The sequence below is a fragment of the Columba livia genome, chromosome 3 (genome assembly GCF_036013475.1).
Source record: "Columba livia isolate bColLiv1 breed racing homer chromosome 3, bColLiv1.pat.W.v2, whole genome shotgun sequence".
Lineage (NCBI taxonomy): Eukaryota > Metazoa > Chordata > Aves > Columbiformes > Columbidae > Columba > Columba livia.
The window spans coordinates 15,428,269-15,446,502 of NC_088604.1; the positions used below are offsets into that span (position 1 = coordinate 15,428,269).

At 37.8% G+C, this 18,234-nt stretch overlaps 1 protein-coding gene across 9 annotated transcripts in view; it reads right to left on the minus strand.

Annotated features, from left to right (window-relative positions):
* Positions 1–480: 480 nt before the first annotated feature.
* Positions 481–18,234, minus strand: part of LPIN1 (lipin 1) — an 82,083-nt gene continuing 64,329 nt past the window's right edge. For 8 of the 9 annotated variants that reach the window (XM_005506845.3, XM_065055905.1, XM_013368451.3 and 5 more), the window contains 7 exons: positions 15,802–15,946; positions 14,111–14,259; positions 11,978–12,064; positions 9,056–9,208; positions 7,091–7,205; positions 5,013–5,116; positions 481–4,219 (listed from right to left, as the gene is read on the minus strand). In XM_005506845.3, coding sequence (XP_005506902.3) covers positions 4,060–4,219; positions 5,013–5,116; positions 7,091–7,205; positions 9,056–9,208; positions 11,978–12,064; positions 14,111–14,259; positions 15,802–15,946 — 913 coding nt within the window. In that variant the 3' untranslated portion in view covers positions 481–4,059. The remainder of the gene's footprint in view (positions 4,220–5,012; positions 5,117–7,090; positions 7,206–9,055; positions 9,209–11,977; positions 12,065–14,110; positions 14,260–15,801; positions 15,947–18,234) is intronic. The other variant, XR_010471111.1, reaches the window with a different exon arrangement.

Genomic DNA, 18,234 nt, shown 5'->3' on the forward strand with positions numbered 1-18,234 from the left:
CCAGCACAGCCAATGTCAATGGGAATGAAAAAAGAAAAAGTTACCTGGTCTCATTGCCATGAATAACAGCACTCCCATTCAAAATGGATAGTCTTTCCTTAGGTCACACTAGGAATTAGACAAAAGGAAGATTTTAAAAAATTCTGGGGTGGGGTATGATCCCTGACTGATCCAATTTGCTCCAGTTTCCACCTCATTGCTCTTGGCTTCAAGGTGCTTTTGCTACCCCCCAAAACAGCCAGAGCCCAGACCCTGGCCCCATCTTCTCAATGAACTCTTTCCATTTGAAATAGCTCTGGGTCAAATGCTGCAGCTGAACAGCAAATGTTTTGGAAGTGCTGGAAGTTACACCGGATAGCCCTGAGAAGAGACAGACAATCAAGACTGGAGCTACAAACGCGATGTTATACAGAGTGTCAGCAGCCATGCAAAAGCACTCTGCCGCAGTCAAAGCATACAGAAAAACAGAAAAGTCAGAAAAAAATTATATTTGCTTTTATTACAATATATATTTCTACCTTTGTTGTATTCAGCAGATCAAAATGAGGTGTTAAAATGATTTTCATTGTTGCAGTAGCACACACATATACAGAGTCAATACTGTATATAAACAGGCTTTGAAATAATAATCCTTCTCTATAAATAAAAAATACTCAATACCTTCTCTCTCCTCCCTCTCCAAATTACAGCGGTAACATTTTATCTTCAACATAACTAATGCAGCAAGTATGGTCGTCTTTCCCGCACACAACACAGCTGGAGCAGTATGGTCAGCAGCTTCAAGAAAATAAACATTAGTCACTCCTCACTGCTGCTTATTCTAGTTTATGTGTATTGTATAAATAGATATACTATGATTTAATGTGTCTGCATTTTTACGTAAGCCAAATATTCTTTCTGTAACAGAAACCAACATTACACTGCAAGCAAGGCTGAATCTTTTTTCTTTCACAGAAAGAGTACAAATTTGTTAAACCATTCATTTTTCTTCTATATAAATTAACAACGCAGTTTAAATGTTATGCATAAAATTGCTCCGCTACCAAATCAAAACATCTTACACTCTCTGAAAAAGTACAGCGATGTTTGTAGCAGGTCAAAACTCTGATTTCTCTAACTGTCTTTTCCGTGAGCAAATTAATAAAACATTAGTTATACAAACAACACGTTCATTTCACTGTTCAGCTGTATTTCAACTTTCAGACACAAAGGGCTATAACAGGATGCCAGAACTCAGGCGTTTAACTTGACACAATCTCAGAAATGTTGGTCAGAAGGGACCCCTGCAGGTCACCTAGTCCAACTTCACGCTTGAAGCGGATTGTTGCCAACACCAGATCAAGTGAGCCTGAACTGTTCTACTGCCTTGAAAAACTCCGAGATAGAGATTCCACAGCATGGCGGGGTTACCTGTGCCAGTGCTGCACTACAGCTAAAAATACAATGGAATTAAAATGACCACTCATTCACACTATCATTTGGTTTGAAATACTAATTGCAACAAACAACCCTGATTTAGCTATTTATTAAGTTATAAGTAAACAAATCACAGGCTTTAATTGTGAAGAACTTTCAGGGATCAGATTTTAACCACTGAGAAGGATGAAAACAACAAAACCAACAGCCTCTCACTGAAGAGAAGGGTTGGGTTGGTTTTATTTTGAAGAATAAATGGATTGAGACAGGCCTTTACCAAAACTGAATTAAAACAGGATGTAGTTAGTATGTTTATCCATTTATTCCATCATTAATGACGCATACTAATATATACTATGTAGATACAGTGTGGCTATATTTAGAGATGCAACCATCTCAGTTTGGCAACCTACAATCCACACTGATTGTCTTTCAGAAAATCCATACCACATTCCTTCAATCCATAAGTAAAAAAATATCTGCATTTTCTTTAATTTTTCGAGTCTGGGTTGTTAAATGTACCTTTCTTCCCCTTTGTGTCTGTCTACTAGTCCTGGTATCTCCAAAGCAGGCACGCAGCTTGCCCAAAGCAGCAATGTCCACGTGAAAAGGAAGGCTTCGGGAGGGCTCACCACTCAACATTGCAGCTGGAGCAAGGATTGCACTTGTATTCATTACTACTGAAGGCACAGGGAAATCATAAATTGGCCCCTGACATCCCAGATAAAGACTTCAGCACTAAAAGTTAGAAAACCCCTACTATAGAGTTACCATCCTACCAATGTTGCGATCTCTGATGACATGCAAAACCAGAATTTGTTGAAACACAACAAATGTGATACAGAGCAGCCATTCCCAAACTTTTGGGTGCTAACGAACCACAATCATGTATTAAAATTTCTCCTGGACCACTCTGCCTTCCTATTATTAAACTCTTAACTGAGAACACTACAAAGTAGCTGCAAAACATGCACCACAGCCCCACAGATCATAAGCTGGCAGAGACCACAGTTCGTGAGCCACTGTTATAGCCATATTGAAATACAATATACATGGAATACCATGATGCCATTTTCAAGTGTTTCAGAGAATAATTAGACTTTTAAATACATTTTAAAAGGAAAAAAAAAAGTTTCTTTCCTAGCTACAAGCACATTTGAGGATCATTTGGCATGTGGCAACTTGATGGCTACATTTTAAGTCAAGTACCGCATTGTGGAAAGGCAGACCATTGGGAAAACATTATCAACTGATCTGCAGTATTGCTTTTAGCATGCGCAGTTAAGGCATAAGGCAGTCAAAAGCAGGTAGCAAAACCAGTATCTGCAGCTTGTGTCTGGACAAATAAGGAAAAAAAAAAAAATATATTAAAAGGGAGATTTCATTATCTCGGAGAATAAATTGCACTAAAAGCATCCATTCATTATGATACAAAACCAAAAAAAATCCGTACGGTAAAAACCTGAGATGCATCATTCACCAGCATCAAAGTTCACATTTTCACATTTTAGCCAAAATAATATTTCAAATAAAACCATTCCATTTTGACAAAATCCTTAGTGTTCCTGGCTCAGTAACAATCTCGAAACCCAGTACATTTGGTGGGTAAGAAGTCTTTACTGAAAATCATTGACTTCAGTAAGATGGGCACTATGTGCAGTGGCCTGTATCCTCCACTTGCACGCTTACTTTAATCCGAATCATAGAATCACTTTGGTTGGAAGAGACCCTTAAGATCATTAAGTCCAACCATAACCTAAACTTAGCCTCTACATGGCTTTTAAACCCCTCCAGGGACAGCGACTCCACCACTTCCCTGAGCAGCCTGTTCCACTGCTTCTCAACCCATTCTGTGAATAAATGTTTCCAAATATCCAATCTGAGCCTTCGCTGGTGCAACTTGAGGCCATTTCCTCTCACGAATGGCTATTCCTGAAATTTTTCTCAAATTGAGAAAGACTGCCAGGATCTGGCCACCTTATTTCCTTTGCTTTCTATTTAATTACACATCATTTCCTCAGAAAAGTGTTACCATGTCAAAACAACAGGCTGAAATAAATCAACACAGCTCAATCGGCTTTGATAGCTGCACTGATTTACTATGGCTGAGGATCTAGACCAGTAATTAACTCTTAAACAGTTGTTGGTCAAACAAGGGAAAAGAGAATCTATCACTCACTCCTTCAGAGAAAGGAATTTTGACATACAGATTGCAACCCCCTGTCCGTGTCACCAGTTGTCAGGACAGGTGCACATCTTCAGCTCCCTTACTTACTTGCAGGGGGTTCTGATGAGATGAAAGATGACTTCAGCGATGCAGAAGAGATACGGTACCACTTTACAACCTTATGGCATGTTAAACTGCAACTCCAACATAACTTCACTTTTATTTGACCTTAAAAAAATGAAACTGTATGGCACAATTTGAGGAGCTAGAAACAGAACTTCTATTCCTAGTGAGACTCCTCGTCATCTGGAAATGTGACTAAGTATGAGAAAGCATTTCTAAGTTTGCTGACAGCAAAAGAATACAACGTCACATCACAGATTCCAGCTGAACTGTCAAGAGCCAAAGCCAAGTGCTGTCCATTCAATACAAGCTAACACCTTCTTTGAGCTGAGGCCAACCATGTGGAGGTGCCGTTAAGACGAGGATGGATGTGTGTCCTGAGTTTCAAAAGGCGGCGGAGGTTCTCTCCAGTAGGTGAACTGACTGTAGGTATCAGAACAAGGGAAGTCTGAAGAATGGCTTCTTTTCAACAAAGGGAAAATGTGGTCTACCACTTCACATAGTCTGACATAGCTGGAAAATAAACAAATAACAAGAACACTGAGCCATTTCAGATGGGTTTTGAATTTTTATAAGTCCCTAACCACTAAGGTATGCCTACTCTTACACAGACAAGTCAGCCCACTCAAATAAATGAAACTAAACTCGATTTGGGTTCCTAGCTTCCAGGGAGGATTCAGAGTTCAGATAAGAAATCCATAAATTCTAAGCAACAATACTTATATAATAAATACATTATATTTTCCATCCAGATCACCTGCTAAAATATTCAAGCCCCCTATTTTGCTTCTCCATTTCTGTCCAGCTCAGCTCAAACAGATCCCTGCTCAATTCATTATTCATATTTCATACACATATGGCTCCCCTTCAATTAAGGACAATCTTAACATTATTAAAAGACCATTTCCATTCAGTTTTAGGTGCTACAGTGCCTAAGTATCTCGCTGGAAGCCCTCAGCCCTATCTTCAGATTTTGTTTTCTGTCTCTTCCAGACAGGAGCTGCAGGAAAGGGAAGTTTTGAAAAGGCGGATGGCTTCAGGAAACCGGCTAGTCTCATTTTTATGCTGACTAAATAGTACACACTGATAATTCATTTCCATCTGCTTTACTCATGTAATATATTAAACTAAATACTAAACAATTTCTTTTTGTCAGTTTAACTGAAGGAAAGTGTCAAGTCTGTATTTTTTTCTGTTTTGTTTGAAATGTCTAAGAAATTAAAAGCATCTTTGGGCAACCTGAGTCATCAGTTAGAATAGCAAATTAATTTAGTCTGCAAGGTGTTAGGCATAAGAGATTACTTACGATGAGATGTTTGTCTTTGCATGCTCTTGTATAAGTTCTCCTTTGGGGTTAACTGTAAATATTCTGTTTAAAGAAACTCCCACCTGTTTGTATGAATAAACATCCTAAACAAAAGAGAGGGAAAAAAAAGAAAAATCATGATTCTGCCTTTGCACAATAATGTTTATTCTTGCTGGATTATTTCACACAAAAAGAACATATTTGCACAGGATTGGTACTACATCTATCTAGTCATTGTGTATCTGAAATTCTCTAATATATTACAAACCTGAGGTCAGACTAACAAAATGCTCATGAAACAGCCAATTTGCAGCTAGGTAAGGAGTTTGCCACTTCTGTTTAAACTAGTGATCAAAAACCTGTTTTGTTGGATTTGGGGTTGATGTTTGGTTTTTCGTTTGGTTTGGGGTTCTTGGGGGGGGGGCGGAGTGTTTGTTTTGGTTTGTGTTTTTGTTTGGTTGTTGTTATTGATTTGCTTGGTTTTCAGTAACTTCCCTTGACACAAAAATAACATTCAATTAAAAACTAATGAAATCTGGTTCAAAAGTATTTGCACTTCCATTTTCTTTCAGAGAACAATTAATTTCTTGAATGTGTTGTACCAATATCTTGCAATAGTGTAAAAAGATTAAAACGTAAGTGACACGTAAAATAGCGATTAGTTTGTAAGGACAAGATCACAAGAGGAAACCACAACAACTGTGTCCATATTAAAACCCCTGGAAACATGTCTTAGCTCCCAAGTTCGGATTTGTGCCATACCCATATATTGATGCCATGTCAGAGCACAGGGGAAAGAAGGGAAGGGAAGGAATAGATGCCAAAATAGCAGCAGTGAGCCCCAGCAGGCAATGCAAATGCAATGCTGGGAAGCAGTAGAATTAGAAGTAAAAATTAAGAACGTATTCTAAGAAATTCAAATTGTTAAGGAAAGTAAGGCATCAGTTTTGATCTGTTCTGAAGAAATGCGTTACCAAAGCAAAGATAAAAATAACTCCCAGAAGATCAGAGCAAAAACAAGCTTCCACTTTACTAATATAAGTCAATGGTTTGGTTTAAAAAGCTGAGGTGGTGAAAGACTGGAATGTTCATGAAGATTAAAGATTATTTTAATCTCCATATTGTAAAGAATATTCCAAAAAAATAAAGTAACTGAACAAAAGCAAACAGCAGTCACTTCAAGAATTCAGCATCATGGCAGTCCATGCACTATCTACACCTCTAATGTCCATAAGCACTGAAAATTCACTGGGGGGCGGGGGGTACGCAGTAAACACACACTACCAAAGACATCAGGCTCATCACTTTCTCAAAGCCAGTAGCACATCTCACACCTCAGGACTGCTCTCCAACAGCAATCAGAGTGAGCTACCAGTAATTCCTTTAGAAATATTCATTTACTGCTTTACTTGAAATTTTGTTGAAGTGTGCATGAAAATAATTATTTTATTTCCTTGGTGTTCAAAAAAATTGAACTAGAGGTAGGTGTCTTCCACAACACAAGACCAGAAAAGCGTCTAAAAAGTTACTTCAGAAGAGGATAGGAGTAAGAAAAGCCGAGAGCCCCACTATTCAGCCTTCACACAGGTTACAGAGATGTCTGCCCCTCTCTGTGTCAAACAAGATATCCCTTCCCATGCAAAGTGGAACCTTTGATTTCAGTGGGATGTCCAAGTTATTTTGAGTGTACTTAGAGTTTCCAGAGTAAGTCCCACCAGTATCCATCCAAAAAGCTTTGTCTGTCCGCGGGTACCTCACTGACACTGTATCAGTGTGCAGTAAAATAAGATCAGTGTTTTCACACAAGCTCAAGGATTTTTTGGTTAGGATTTCAACCAGTATTACTGTTATGCTAACTTATGCAGATATAACAATTTTACTTTGCTGCTCTTCCATCTCTGTTTGTATCTGACATTGTAAGATCTTTGAGAAAAAACCTTTATATTCTCCTTTGTACAGGGCCTAATAAAACATTCCTAACCTCCATTTAAAGCTTCTAGGTTCTCATGTAACAGAACCACAACATAACAGCAATGTTTTTGTTCTGTGCAATAGAAATTAATTCAGCTATTACTTACAGCAGGTCTGTTTCCAAAAGCGGCATAAAAGGGTTCTGTGTTAGGATAAAACAAATTTTTGATGTCTGTCAAACATTGAACTTTAAATTTTTCTGGCTTCTTTTCTATCACCTCCCTGAAATGATAAAAAAGGGAGGCTGAATATGAACATAAAATATAGCACAAACCATTTTGTTTTCTTTATTAAAGATTTTCACCTGGCTGCATACTCCTACAGACCCCCCCACCCTTCTCCAATAAATCTCCCTTTGGATATCACAGGCCCATGAAGAAAAAAATCGCTTTCCCAAGCTTACATACTGGGCATAGCAAATAAATGCTCTGAAACAAGGGAGCTTCTATTGAAACATATGCTGTAAAGATGATACTGAGCAAGGATGGTTGATTACAAGAGTAGGTGCTAAATAAAGACTTAAGAGACATAAATTGTCATCAAGTAAACTGCTTCCTGAGATCTGCAGAATGATTCATAGATCGCATTAGCCTTCACTGGGTATAGCTTTTTTTCTTTCTTTTCTTTTAAAGGATTGCAATTACCTCATGTGCTACAAGCACCTCAGCCTGTTAAGATATTTCTACAGTCAGGATCCTCTTTCACTGCTAATTAGCAGAAGTTAAGGAACAAAGTAATCTTCTGCTTCTCTTCAGTTGCTCCTTACAGAATACAGAATTCATTAATGAACAGAGCAGTTTTCTCATCTCTGGGCAAAAGCCCTTTCACAACAGCTTCTATTGGCAAGGAGATGGAACAGGTGGCAGAGTCTGGAGTTCCCAAAACACAGGAAGATGCCAGCATGACACAAAAGTGCTTAAGAAGCTCAGAATCCCACATCCTAGCACCAACACATATGTCAAGGAAGATGTGAATAGCACAGAAGCTTCATAGGAGTAATACAGCACTTTGGAACAGCACCTCCAAATCAAAGTTTGAGAATGTGCAAAAGAGGAATAAAACCATCTTTCCCCAGTCTCGCATGCAGCTGATCTCAGAGCCCTCAAATTCACAATAACTAAATCTATGGATGACAATGAAGTCATTTATTGCCCACACATCACAACAGTTATGATAGCATATATTGAAAGATGGGCATTCTTTCGTCTAAACAAGATACCAAAAAGACTATCACTTTAAATATATTTCTAGATATGAGTATCATAACAGTAACTACCCTTTCACTGCATTTATTATTTAATCAGTATAAGAAGTACACTGTAATACCTCCACAGTCTCTTATATTTAGAACATGACTGTTAAGACAGTCTGTAGCGTGCCACTCAATTAGGAGAACACCTGAACAACCATCCATTAAAAATTCTAAGGAAATACATCCTGTCACAGCAGCTTTTAACAACTTAAAATATTTTCAGTAATCACTTGACACGCTTCACTGAATTAGGAAGAAGGTACAATATTCACAATCTGTGTTATTATAATTCACTTATTATAGTTCAACACCTAGAAAAACCAACACTGTCCACACAGAACACCACCCTGCAGTTAGGAGCATAAAAAGTTCATTTCTTTTTCACATTAATTTCTTCAAAACCCACCAAGCAATATTCTTCCACCAAAAAAAAAAAAAAAATATTATATATATATATATACACTTATGCCAGTTGGAACACCTTACAAGTCAAGACAAAAGTGCTTGTTATTAACAGGTGAACAGATTTCCCATAGCTAAATATTCATATACTATGCAAAACACATCAAGTCAACAGAAGTACCAATTCGTAAACAGTGAATGTAGATGTATATTGAGGCACATTTAAGAGATAAACCAAACAAAGCAATTATCTGTTGAATTTTGGCATTTCTCTAACAAAATTTCTTCTTAAATTTTGCACCAATATCTAAGAAACAACAGTATGAATGATTTTCAAGCACTATCATGAAAAAGCGCTGAGCATTCAGCTCCCACCAACCTCTGAGTTTCTTTCTGCATACAAGTGACATTGCAATACCTGTGAAAAGCTGAGAATAAGCTGCTTGGACTCAGCAACAGTGGCCCTTGAGGCAGCACCGTCCCTCGCTCGTTGACCCAATGCAAGTATCCTCTGGTCATGTCTGCCATTCCAATAGCACGTGCTGAGCAGTACAAAAATTTATACCCGTTTCTGTGAACGGAAATAAAAGAAGAAATTACTGTAGAAATAAAGTAGATATTTTGACATTAATAATTTTGCAGGTTTATTTTTACATGAATCAAATCATGATTGCTAAAAAGATTTACGTTTAACCTAGACTTATTTAAAAGGAAAGAAAACATTTATGCCAGGACCTTGCATCATTAAAAATCTGTCCAGCTCCACTGCAGTTAGTGATTTACACCTAAAGAGGGCTCATTTATCTCTGGTCTTCTTGTGGCTTAAGACTTCTTATGGCTTTCTAACTGTCCCTCCATAGTGGAACCATACTCCTTCGAACTAACTGAGAAGAAATCTGCTAAGAGGAAAACACTTGGCATAAAGCAGACAACAGTGCCTTGGCTGTATTAACGGTGTTGTGCTCCTATCTCTTGGGCCTCTGCAAAAAACCACCAGTCTATGTGCAGCAGTAACATATTCCTTAGAGTCAGAGCAAATTTGAACTTCAAAACACAGTATGAAAAGCAATCTTTGACTTCGCACTGAAATAAAAGTTTCAGCAGAAGTCACAAGTTATCCTTCCTTCTGTTTATGACAGAACATAATAGTAATTTACTTCCAAAGTCCTATACAAAATTATTGTTCAGAAAATAAATGCTGTATTCAGTGCACATGTGGTCATAAAATCTAACCACTGAACATTAATATGGTGTTCAGCTGTAATATCTAGTCCCTACATAATTAATTCGGTAATTTGAAAAACAAAATGACTCAAATCTATTTTTCCCCCATGTTTATGATCACCAAAGCCCTAATGATTCATAATGGTGGCAGACATAGAAATAACAACTGCAATTAAAAAAAAATAATTTTCAACAGATGTATTGCAAAGGTTATATACAGAACTAAATACTGCTCAGCATGTGAATTCCCAGGCTATCCTGTCTTTTCTGTGATTACATATGTCCATACAGAATAAAACCACAGACAAGTGTCTCTGGCACAATTTAGTTTCCATCATCCATAATTTATAATTCATCATCCATGTAAAATGAAAAGCATTAAATGAACCTTAGCATAACCCTAGTACACAGAACAAATCAGATTAACTAAGAGGACAGAGTGATGTGTACCAGAGGCTCTTCAAACATTTACAGTAATTTGAATATGTAAGAACAGCTGAATTTAACTTCATAAAGAAAACCAATTTTATTTTCTGCATAAAGCAAAAATACCAACAGACAGCAATCAGTAATTCTCTTTGTAAAAGTTAAAATCTGAATGTATAACATCAGAATATATCAGATACTTCATCTGATTCCATTCAGACATCAATTAATTGTTCTCCTCATTTCCTTTTTTCTCCCAATTGCTAATCACAAAACTCGCCACATTCTCTCTTTGATCCTCCAGATTACCCCATGTCCTGACTACACTGCAAACTGCATCCAGGGGACCAGCAGTACACCTGTACTCTTGCACTAGCCTTGCTCACCTAGAAGGATTCCCACACATCACCCCATGGGAGTTGGTACAGTCTGACTGTTTTTCTCCTGTTCATATTTATCAGAGGAAATACCCAAGTTTTTTGAAATATATTGTTTTAGGTCTCCCTGTTCTAGTCTCCCTGTTAATGACATTAACTGACCAGAAGCACAACTGATCTACTGTTGTCCAGTATTTCAAAAGCTATTGGAAAAAGAAGTTTTTCCAAACATCGTTAGATCTCAAGTATCCTGAGCTACTTTTCAAATATGCCTGTCTTTCTCCATGAATTGCACAGAGTGTACGACCCACAAGTAAACATGATGAATCCAGATCTTTTCACCCACTGTAGCACAAAAGGTATTTATTACTACGGAGCAAGAGGCACTAGCACAGATCAACTACTGAGCTATTAATAGAGCAGCTCACACTGGTGTTGCCAGGTAAAGGCCAGTTCATCAAGGTCTTCACAGCGTATGTCTTACTGACTTTTATGTCTTCAAATTGCACTTTAAGCAGTGATTTCTTATCACCTACTCTCAAAATTAACCAATGACACAAAAATATTTCAAGATTGATCCTTTCTAACTTTGCAATTGAATAATGGAATTGAAAATACTTAAATACAGAAATAACAAAATGAATTGTAAAATCATCAGTAGCAAAAATCATCTCTATCTTTTAAACTTGTTATTTATGCAACAAAAAAAAAAACAACGATAACATCAGCAGTGAATATCCAAAATGGGTCCATTTCTACTCAAGACATTGTGCTGAGCTATAGAGGTAAGATTCACTAATCTCCCTTTATGCTCACTGGAAAACAAGGGAACTCCCCCAAATGGATTCATCCCATGTGCTTTAGATTTCATCCCTGCTTAACTCCAGGTAAGTTAAGTTTGGCGAGAACTCCACCTACAGTGACCACCCCAGGCTGAACAGTCCTTATGCATCTCAGAGTCTCCTCAGCAAGGAGAGGAGGGAAAGTATAAAAGCATCTTATAAATTAATGCTGCTGCAATTCCCAGTTTGCAAAAGAAGTTCCACTTCAAATTACTACTGGTTTTGGAATTAAACGTAGCCATATGTTTGGGATGGTTGGAGGAGCAATCACTACTCATTAATTTGGGGCCTTTGCTTTTGATATCACAAAGTAGGTTTTGCTGTGGCTATCGTACAGCAGAATTGACAAGATACTGATGAAATTATCACCCTTGTAGGTTAAGAGAAGCCTAGAGAAATTTTAATTTTTATATGCAAATGAATAAACACAAACAAGCCACAGATGCACAAACAGATATACTGAATACTCACTGGCTCACTTTATGGTACAGCTTTGCAATCCCTTGGTGTGTCCAGTCTTTCCCAAGAGTTGGCAAAATATGACCTAAAGTATCTGACCTTAATAAAGGAAAAAGAATATAAATTAATTGAAAAAGAACAATACTTACAACCACCATTGAGGTTCATACAAACCCCACTAACTTATCCGGCTAGCGGTAAAGGAAAATAAGGTTTTCTGTAAGGTACTGATTATGATCAGAAGAGGATTATTTTACTCCCCTTTCTTTTGAGACAGAACTGACACACCTATCCTTGGCCACATTGTTTTAACTACTCTTGTGCCCCAGGACTTGTCTTTGTGGATAACCTCATGACCCATAGGTAACATGGAAGTCACAGCATATAGGCTATCCATCAGATCGGTGTGGTAGGCCAGCCGGTACTAAGCATACTTTTTGAGGTTTCTATAAAATGTTTACTAAATAAACCACATATACCCATAAGAGAAGTTTATGGGAAAGTGTAAGCATAAGGTAAGTCACATTCTAGCTGACTTGAAACAAATCTCTCCACAAAAAGCCAGCAGTTGGTCATGTACAAAGTACCATAAGATAGCTATACTATATCTATTCCTGCTTTACATAGGAGAATATTATTTACACTATAGTAACACCTAGAAAAACTGAGCAGCTCACTTGGCTATGCATTATGCAGATACAGAAAGAGACCCACACCCTTGTCTTAGAATGGATTTGCAATGGTATTGTAAGACAAAGTGATCCAGTAACTTTCTGCCAGCTCAACAGCAGAGAGAAGAATAGATTTCATTCACTTCATTGAAGTTTAAGAAAACAAAGCAGGGGATATTAATTTATGCTGGCACCAAAAAAAAGGTTTGCCCTACAGTGGATAAATCACGACAAAGAAAGTAGTTTCATTTTAAATCAAGTATTTTAATTCACCCCAATTGCTCTTGGAAATTATTCTTCCTTATTGTCTTTTTTTAATAATTATAATGCAATCACAGAATGGTTTGGGTTGGAAGAGACCTTTAAATGTGATCTAATGCAACCCTCCTGCCACGAGCTTCCACTAGATCAGGTTGTTCAGAGCCCCATCCAGCCTGGCCTGCAGTGTTCCAGGGACATCTACTACATCTCTGGGCAACCTGGGCCAGTGTTTCACCCCTCTCATAGTCAAAAAGTTGTTCCTTATATGTGGTCTGAATCTTCCCTCCTTTACTTTAAAGCCATTAGCCCTTGTCCTGTCACAACAGGCCTTGATAAAAAGTCTGTCCCAATCTTTCTTACAGGCCTCTTTTAAGCACTGAAAGGCTGCAATAAGGTCTCCCCAGAGCTTTTTCTCCTCCAGGATGAACAACCCCAACTCTATCAGCCTGTCCTCACAGCAGAGCTGTTCCAGCCCTCTGATCATCTTGGTGGCCTCCTCTGGACCCCCTCCAACAGGTCCATGTCTTTAGATACTACCAAGCTTGATTTTCAAATAAAATTATTTTGAAACGTATGTAAGCATTTCATTTTAAAAGATCAAAAGAAAATATTTATTTTTTTATTAGGTGTTTCCCTGTTGCACACACTATTGTTTTCCCCAATATTAAATGACTAACTAAATAAAAAAATCAGCAACAGAGTGATTCATTTTGGTCACTCCAGCATGGTGGGTTTTACTCAAAGCACTAATCTGAAACTTTCCATCAAATTCTAATTCTGACATTGATTTTGGAGTCTTATCTTCTAACTAACAATGCCTCTCACTGGAATGCCCTAATAATGCCTTTTAAAACAGAATTCACACGTTTCTTCTTTTTAATGTAGCCAGTGTACTTCATAGGTGTGATGCAGCAAAAAGGTTATTATTTTGCAGAAGTTCCTCCAAAACCACTGTAAATACTACCATGGAACACCAATAGGCGACAAATAATGGGTGCAGATGGCATGTGTCTTCATGGAATTAAGAATTCAGCTAATGATTCTTGCATTGTTTGAAAGCTAAAAAACAAAAACAAAACAAAACAACCATGCCCCAACCCCCCCTACAATATGATGATTCTAGGACTCACAATTCCCTGTCAATTACTTTTTCCTTTAGTTTAAAGGACAGCTTGTCCTTGCAGATAAGACCTCTCCCTGTTTGTGAACTCACCGTGTGATTGTTCCATCGATGTCAGAAATAATAACTTTTTCATCCCAGTTCCACAGGTAAATGGTGCCTTCACAGCGGCAAGTGCCCTGATACTGTGTTGTAACACTAAAGGTCACATCGTTGGGGCCATTCTTGAGCTTTAAGCTTTTCTGCAAGACAGTATCAGCAAGATAATCAACAAACTGAGCATGTGAAATGGACACAGTGCAAACACAAACCACAGATGATCACTGCGCTCGTCATAATGAATCTTATTGCTTTCAGCAGAGCTGTTGTCTAAACAATGACAGCAGGGGTTTGCACAGTGTACATTAGGCATTTATTTATGGAGCAGAACAAAGCAAACAAAGAAAAAAAAAAATCAATTTCACAGTCAGAGATATTAAAAAAAATCCCCGAAAGTTCATATAAACAATAACTAATTATGGAATAGGGACTATCTATGGAGGTTTTCCATTTCTGAGATATTGATACATATGCAGAAATGTGGGTAACTCTAACTAATAGTGTTTATATGTGGATTTGTGTTCTATAGTATTACACCTCTTTCCTGTAATAACTCACTTCTCATACTATATGACCTATTGTCCTTCAGTGCCCACCAAATTTCATGAACTCTGCCATTTCCCTGCCCTTCCCTCTCACTGTCTCCTGTGTCATTCAGCTACTCATTGGGCAAGAGACTACCTATTTGATTCTATTTGTGGATCTAACCATTCATTTTCACAAAACTTTCTTAGTTATGTTTCACTGCAATTGTTCAGTGAGTTAAGAAGTGAAAAGGAGGCGGGAATGCAGAAGAACTGATGGGTACCTGATGACCCTCACCCACTGTTTTATCAAGAAACCAATCTAATAGTTCTAGCTTCAGCTAATTTCTGCAAGGTTTCTGAATCTGAAATGCATCAATGTATTTGTGTAACCCTTCCTTTTTGTTTGTTATAGAAGATTACTAACACATCCCATCTGTCTCTTGGGAAAAATTCTGTATTTATTGCAAACTATTCAGGCAGTGAGTGATGGGCTGTTTAATGCTGTGTGCCTTGTGTGGGTTTCCTTCAGAAAATTAACTGGCTGCAAATCAGATGATAAAAAGTATTTCCTTAAAATAGCCCATTTTTCCAGATCAAATTGTAATGGGCAGAACAGAAAACTAACAGTTTTGTCACTGTAAATCAAAACACCTTTGTCGCAGAGGAAAAGAACTGGCTCCAAAGAAATTAATAGCCTGGCCTCATAGTAAATTCACAAGCAGAATTCACATTCAGAAGTTACTAAAAGAAAACTGTATTTATGTAAAATATGGCTGTCTGCCTACAAAGGAGAGGAGAGGAAAAAGAAAAAAGAGAGGTCTGTGGGTTAACATATACACATTATACATAATACAAGAAGGACATGGTTCTAGTACATTTACTCATGCAGCTAACACATACTTTGGGAATTTAATTTTGATAATTTTCTAAATGGGATCCCATGTCTCCCAATCTCTAAACCCCAGCACTCACTGCAAGGTGAAACATTCATGCTTAATAGTGAAAAGAGAAGGAAAACCATTTTTTTTCTTAATATAACAAGAGAAGTAATTAAATGCAAGACATAAGAGCTAATTAAGCTTTGCAAGCCTGAATAACAGTATTGTCCATGTTGTATTAGAAATGACATTCTAGGACAAGGAGGTAAAATTAACTCACAAGCTGGTCAGAAGTGAGTCGAAGTGTTTTTTTGTAACTGATTCCAGACAATAATGAGAGATGACTTGAGTTGGTTTGTAATGACCCGAGGTTTTGTTTGGCAGCTCTAGGGTCTTCATCGCTTGAAGAAGATTCATCTTTTATTCTGGAACATTGCACACCCAGACAATGTTATCATGTCAGTAAATGCATCTCAGTATCCACTAAAAATGCATTAACAGTGAGTCACCAAATAATTCATTAATTCTCTACTCCTAAGTAGTGTCTCACAGGAGGCCATTCACACCATGGCTCTAAATATATCAATGAAGTGCCGAATTTTCATTCACACATGTTCCCCATTATTCATACTTGGACTGTTCCAGCCGTTCACTTGCCTACAAGCTAGTTTTCATTAGTTATATTTAATGGATTTAAATTAATGTACCGTATTAACTCCAAAATCTCATAGTGGTAAAGGAATAATAACCATTAGATACTGTAACTACAAAAATTCTTCAGTTCTCAGAAGAATAAATAGGGATTTGTTATGCTGGCTTTCTCTTACTCACTTCTTTCCTCCTCCAAAGAATTTAGCAATTAATAAAAAACAACCCAGGTGATGGAAATTTTATTACAGAAACTAAGTCTTCTTTCTCTTTCAATGAGCAACTTTAGATCATTGGATTATTCTTCTCCAGAATTTGTAGGATTACCCCATTCAGGATGTGAAGATGAAAAGTCATAAAACCTGAGCTCCTTTACACAATTCCATTTAAATACACATCAATATAATTTTTACTCTTTTTTTCCTGCTATAACTATTTTTTTCAGAAATGTTTTAAGGATATTTTTCTTCAGAGAGAAAGGTTTCCTATAGTAAACAAATCCATCACCTTATAGAGAAGGTAAAATATCCCTTGCGGATCCAACAAACCTCATCTCTCAAACAAGCGTCACTTGGCCTCTTATTTCAATCACACCTGGCTGTTGTTTGATGTTAGGAAATCCTGACCAAATATCAAGATACCACATGTCATGACTAGCAACATTTAAAAGCCTAGCTTATCCTTTGTAACAGCAGATCCAAAAGCTTTACTCAATATCCCTCTTATCGCATTTTGCTTGCAGGCAATAAACTTTTAATGACACATTTCTAAGGTCAGTTAAAATTTAAACAAAGAACACCAATTACAGGATCTCATCTGCTTGAAGTCTTAATCCTACTTTAAAGCTTATCTTAAACAGCCACGTAAGAAACAACAGACATAAATGTCACTTGTCACCCCTTAAAGGCAAATGAGCCTTTCTGATTTATTCTGTGGCTCTCACAAACTCAGATGCAACTGAGATAACAACTAGTCTCCTACAGAATGAGGAATCCTCCTGCCAGCATGTTCTCCTGGACTGCAACTGCTGACCCCGGGAAAGAATGACAGCTAATGCCTTTTTGTTTCACAAAGATCACGTGATCCTTGAACTTAATGAGCATAAAGCATATTCGAATCTGGCCCTTCTCAGCTTTAAGTGCTGACAGCACACAGAGAGGTGTCTTTACAGTGAGATCTCTAAGTACAGTACAGGGCTAAGGTAGGAGAGCTGTCCCTGGCTAAGTAATCCCTCCAAAGCAAGTTAAAGCTCATCTTATGGAACCCTCCTAAAGGAGAGATTCTGGCCATACAGTATAATTAATTTGGAGCACACAAAGGAAGAGACACTTCTGCAGTCCTTGAAAGAATAGAAAACCATGACTATTGCCTAGGAAAAATAAATCTCTGGAAAGACTTAGGCCCCTGAACTTCCCAGAATATGCAGGAACAAATTAATTACCAGGACATAAGTATATGTAAATCAGGAATTTAAGCAACTGGGATCTGACAACAGCATAGGGTTACCTACGATGTTAGAATGTCATAATTGTTTTGGTTGGAAAAAACCTTTAATATCATTAAGTCTAACTGCCAAATCCACCTCTAAACCATGTCCCTAAGCACCACATATACACATCTCTTAAACATCTCCAGGGATGGTGACTCCACCACTTCCCTGGGCAGCCTGTTCCAATGCCTGACAACCCTTTAAGTGAAGAATTTTTTCCTAATATCCAATCTAAACCTCCTCTGGTGCAACTTGAAGCCATTTCCTCTCGTCCTGTCACTTGCTACTTGGGAGAAGAGACCAACACCCTCCATGCTACAACCTCCTTTCAGGTAGTTGTAGACAGCGATAAGGTCTCCCCTCAGCCTCCTTTTCGCCAGGCTAAACAATCCCAGTTGCCTTGAAAACTCTAGAGAGATACATACAGCTTATTGTTTGTTTTCAAGGGGCTGGAACGTGTGTCATGGAGCTGCAGCCAAACCACAGAAATGCCAGAGCACTCACAAGATCTGCAACCCTGCCAAGGGTAGAGCCCTCCTATCTGCACCCATTTGGTGGGGCGAATAACAAATTAAA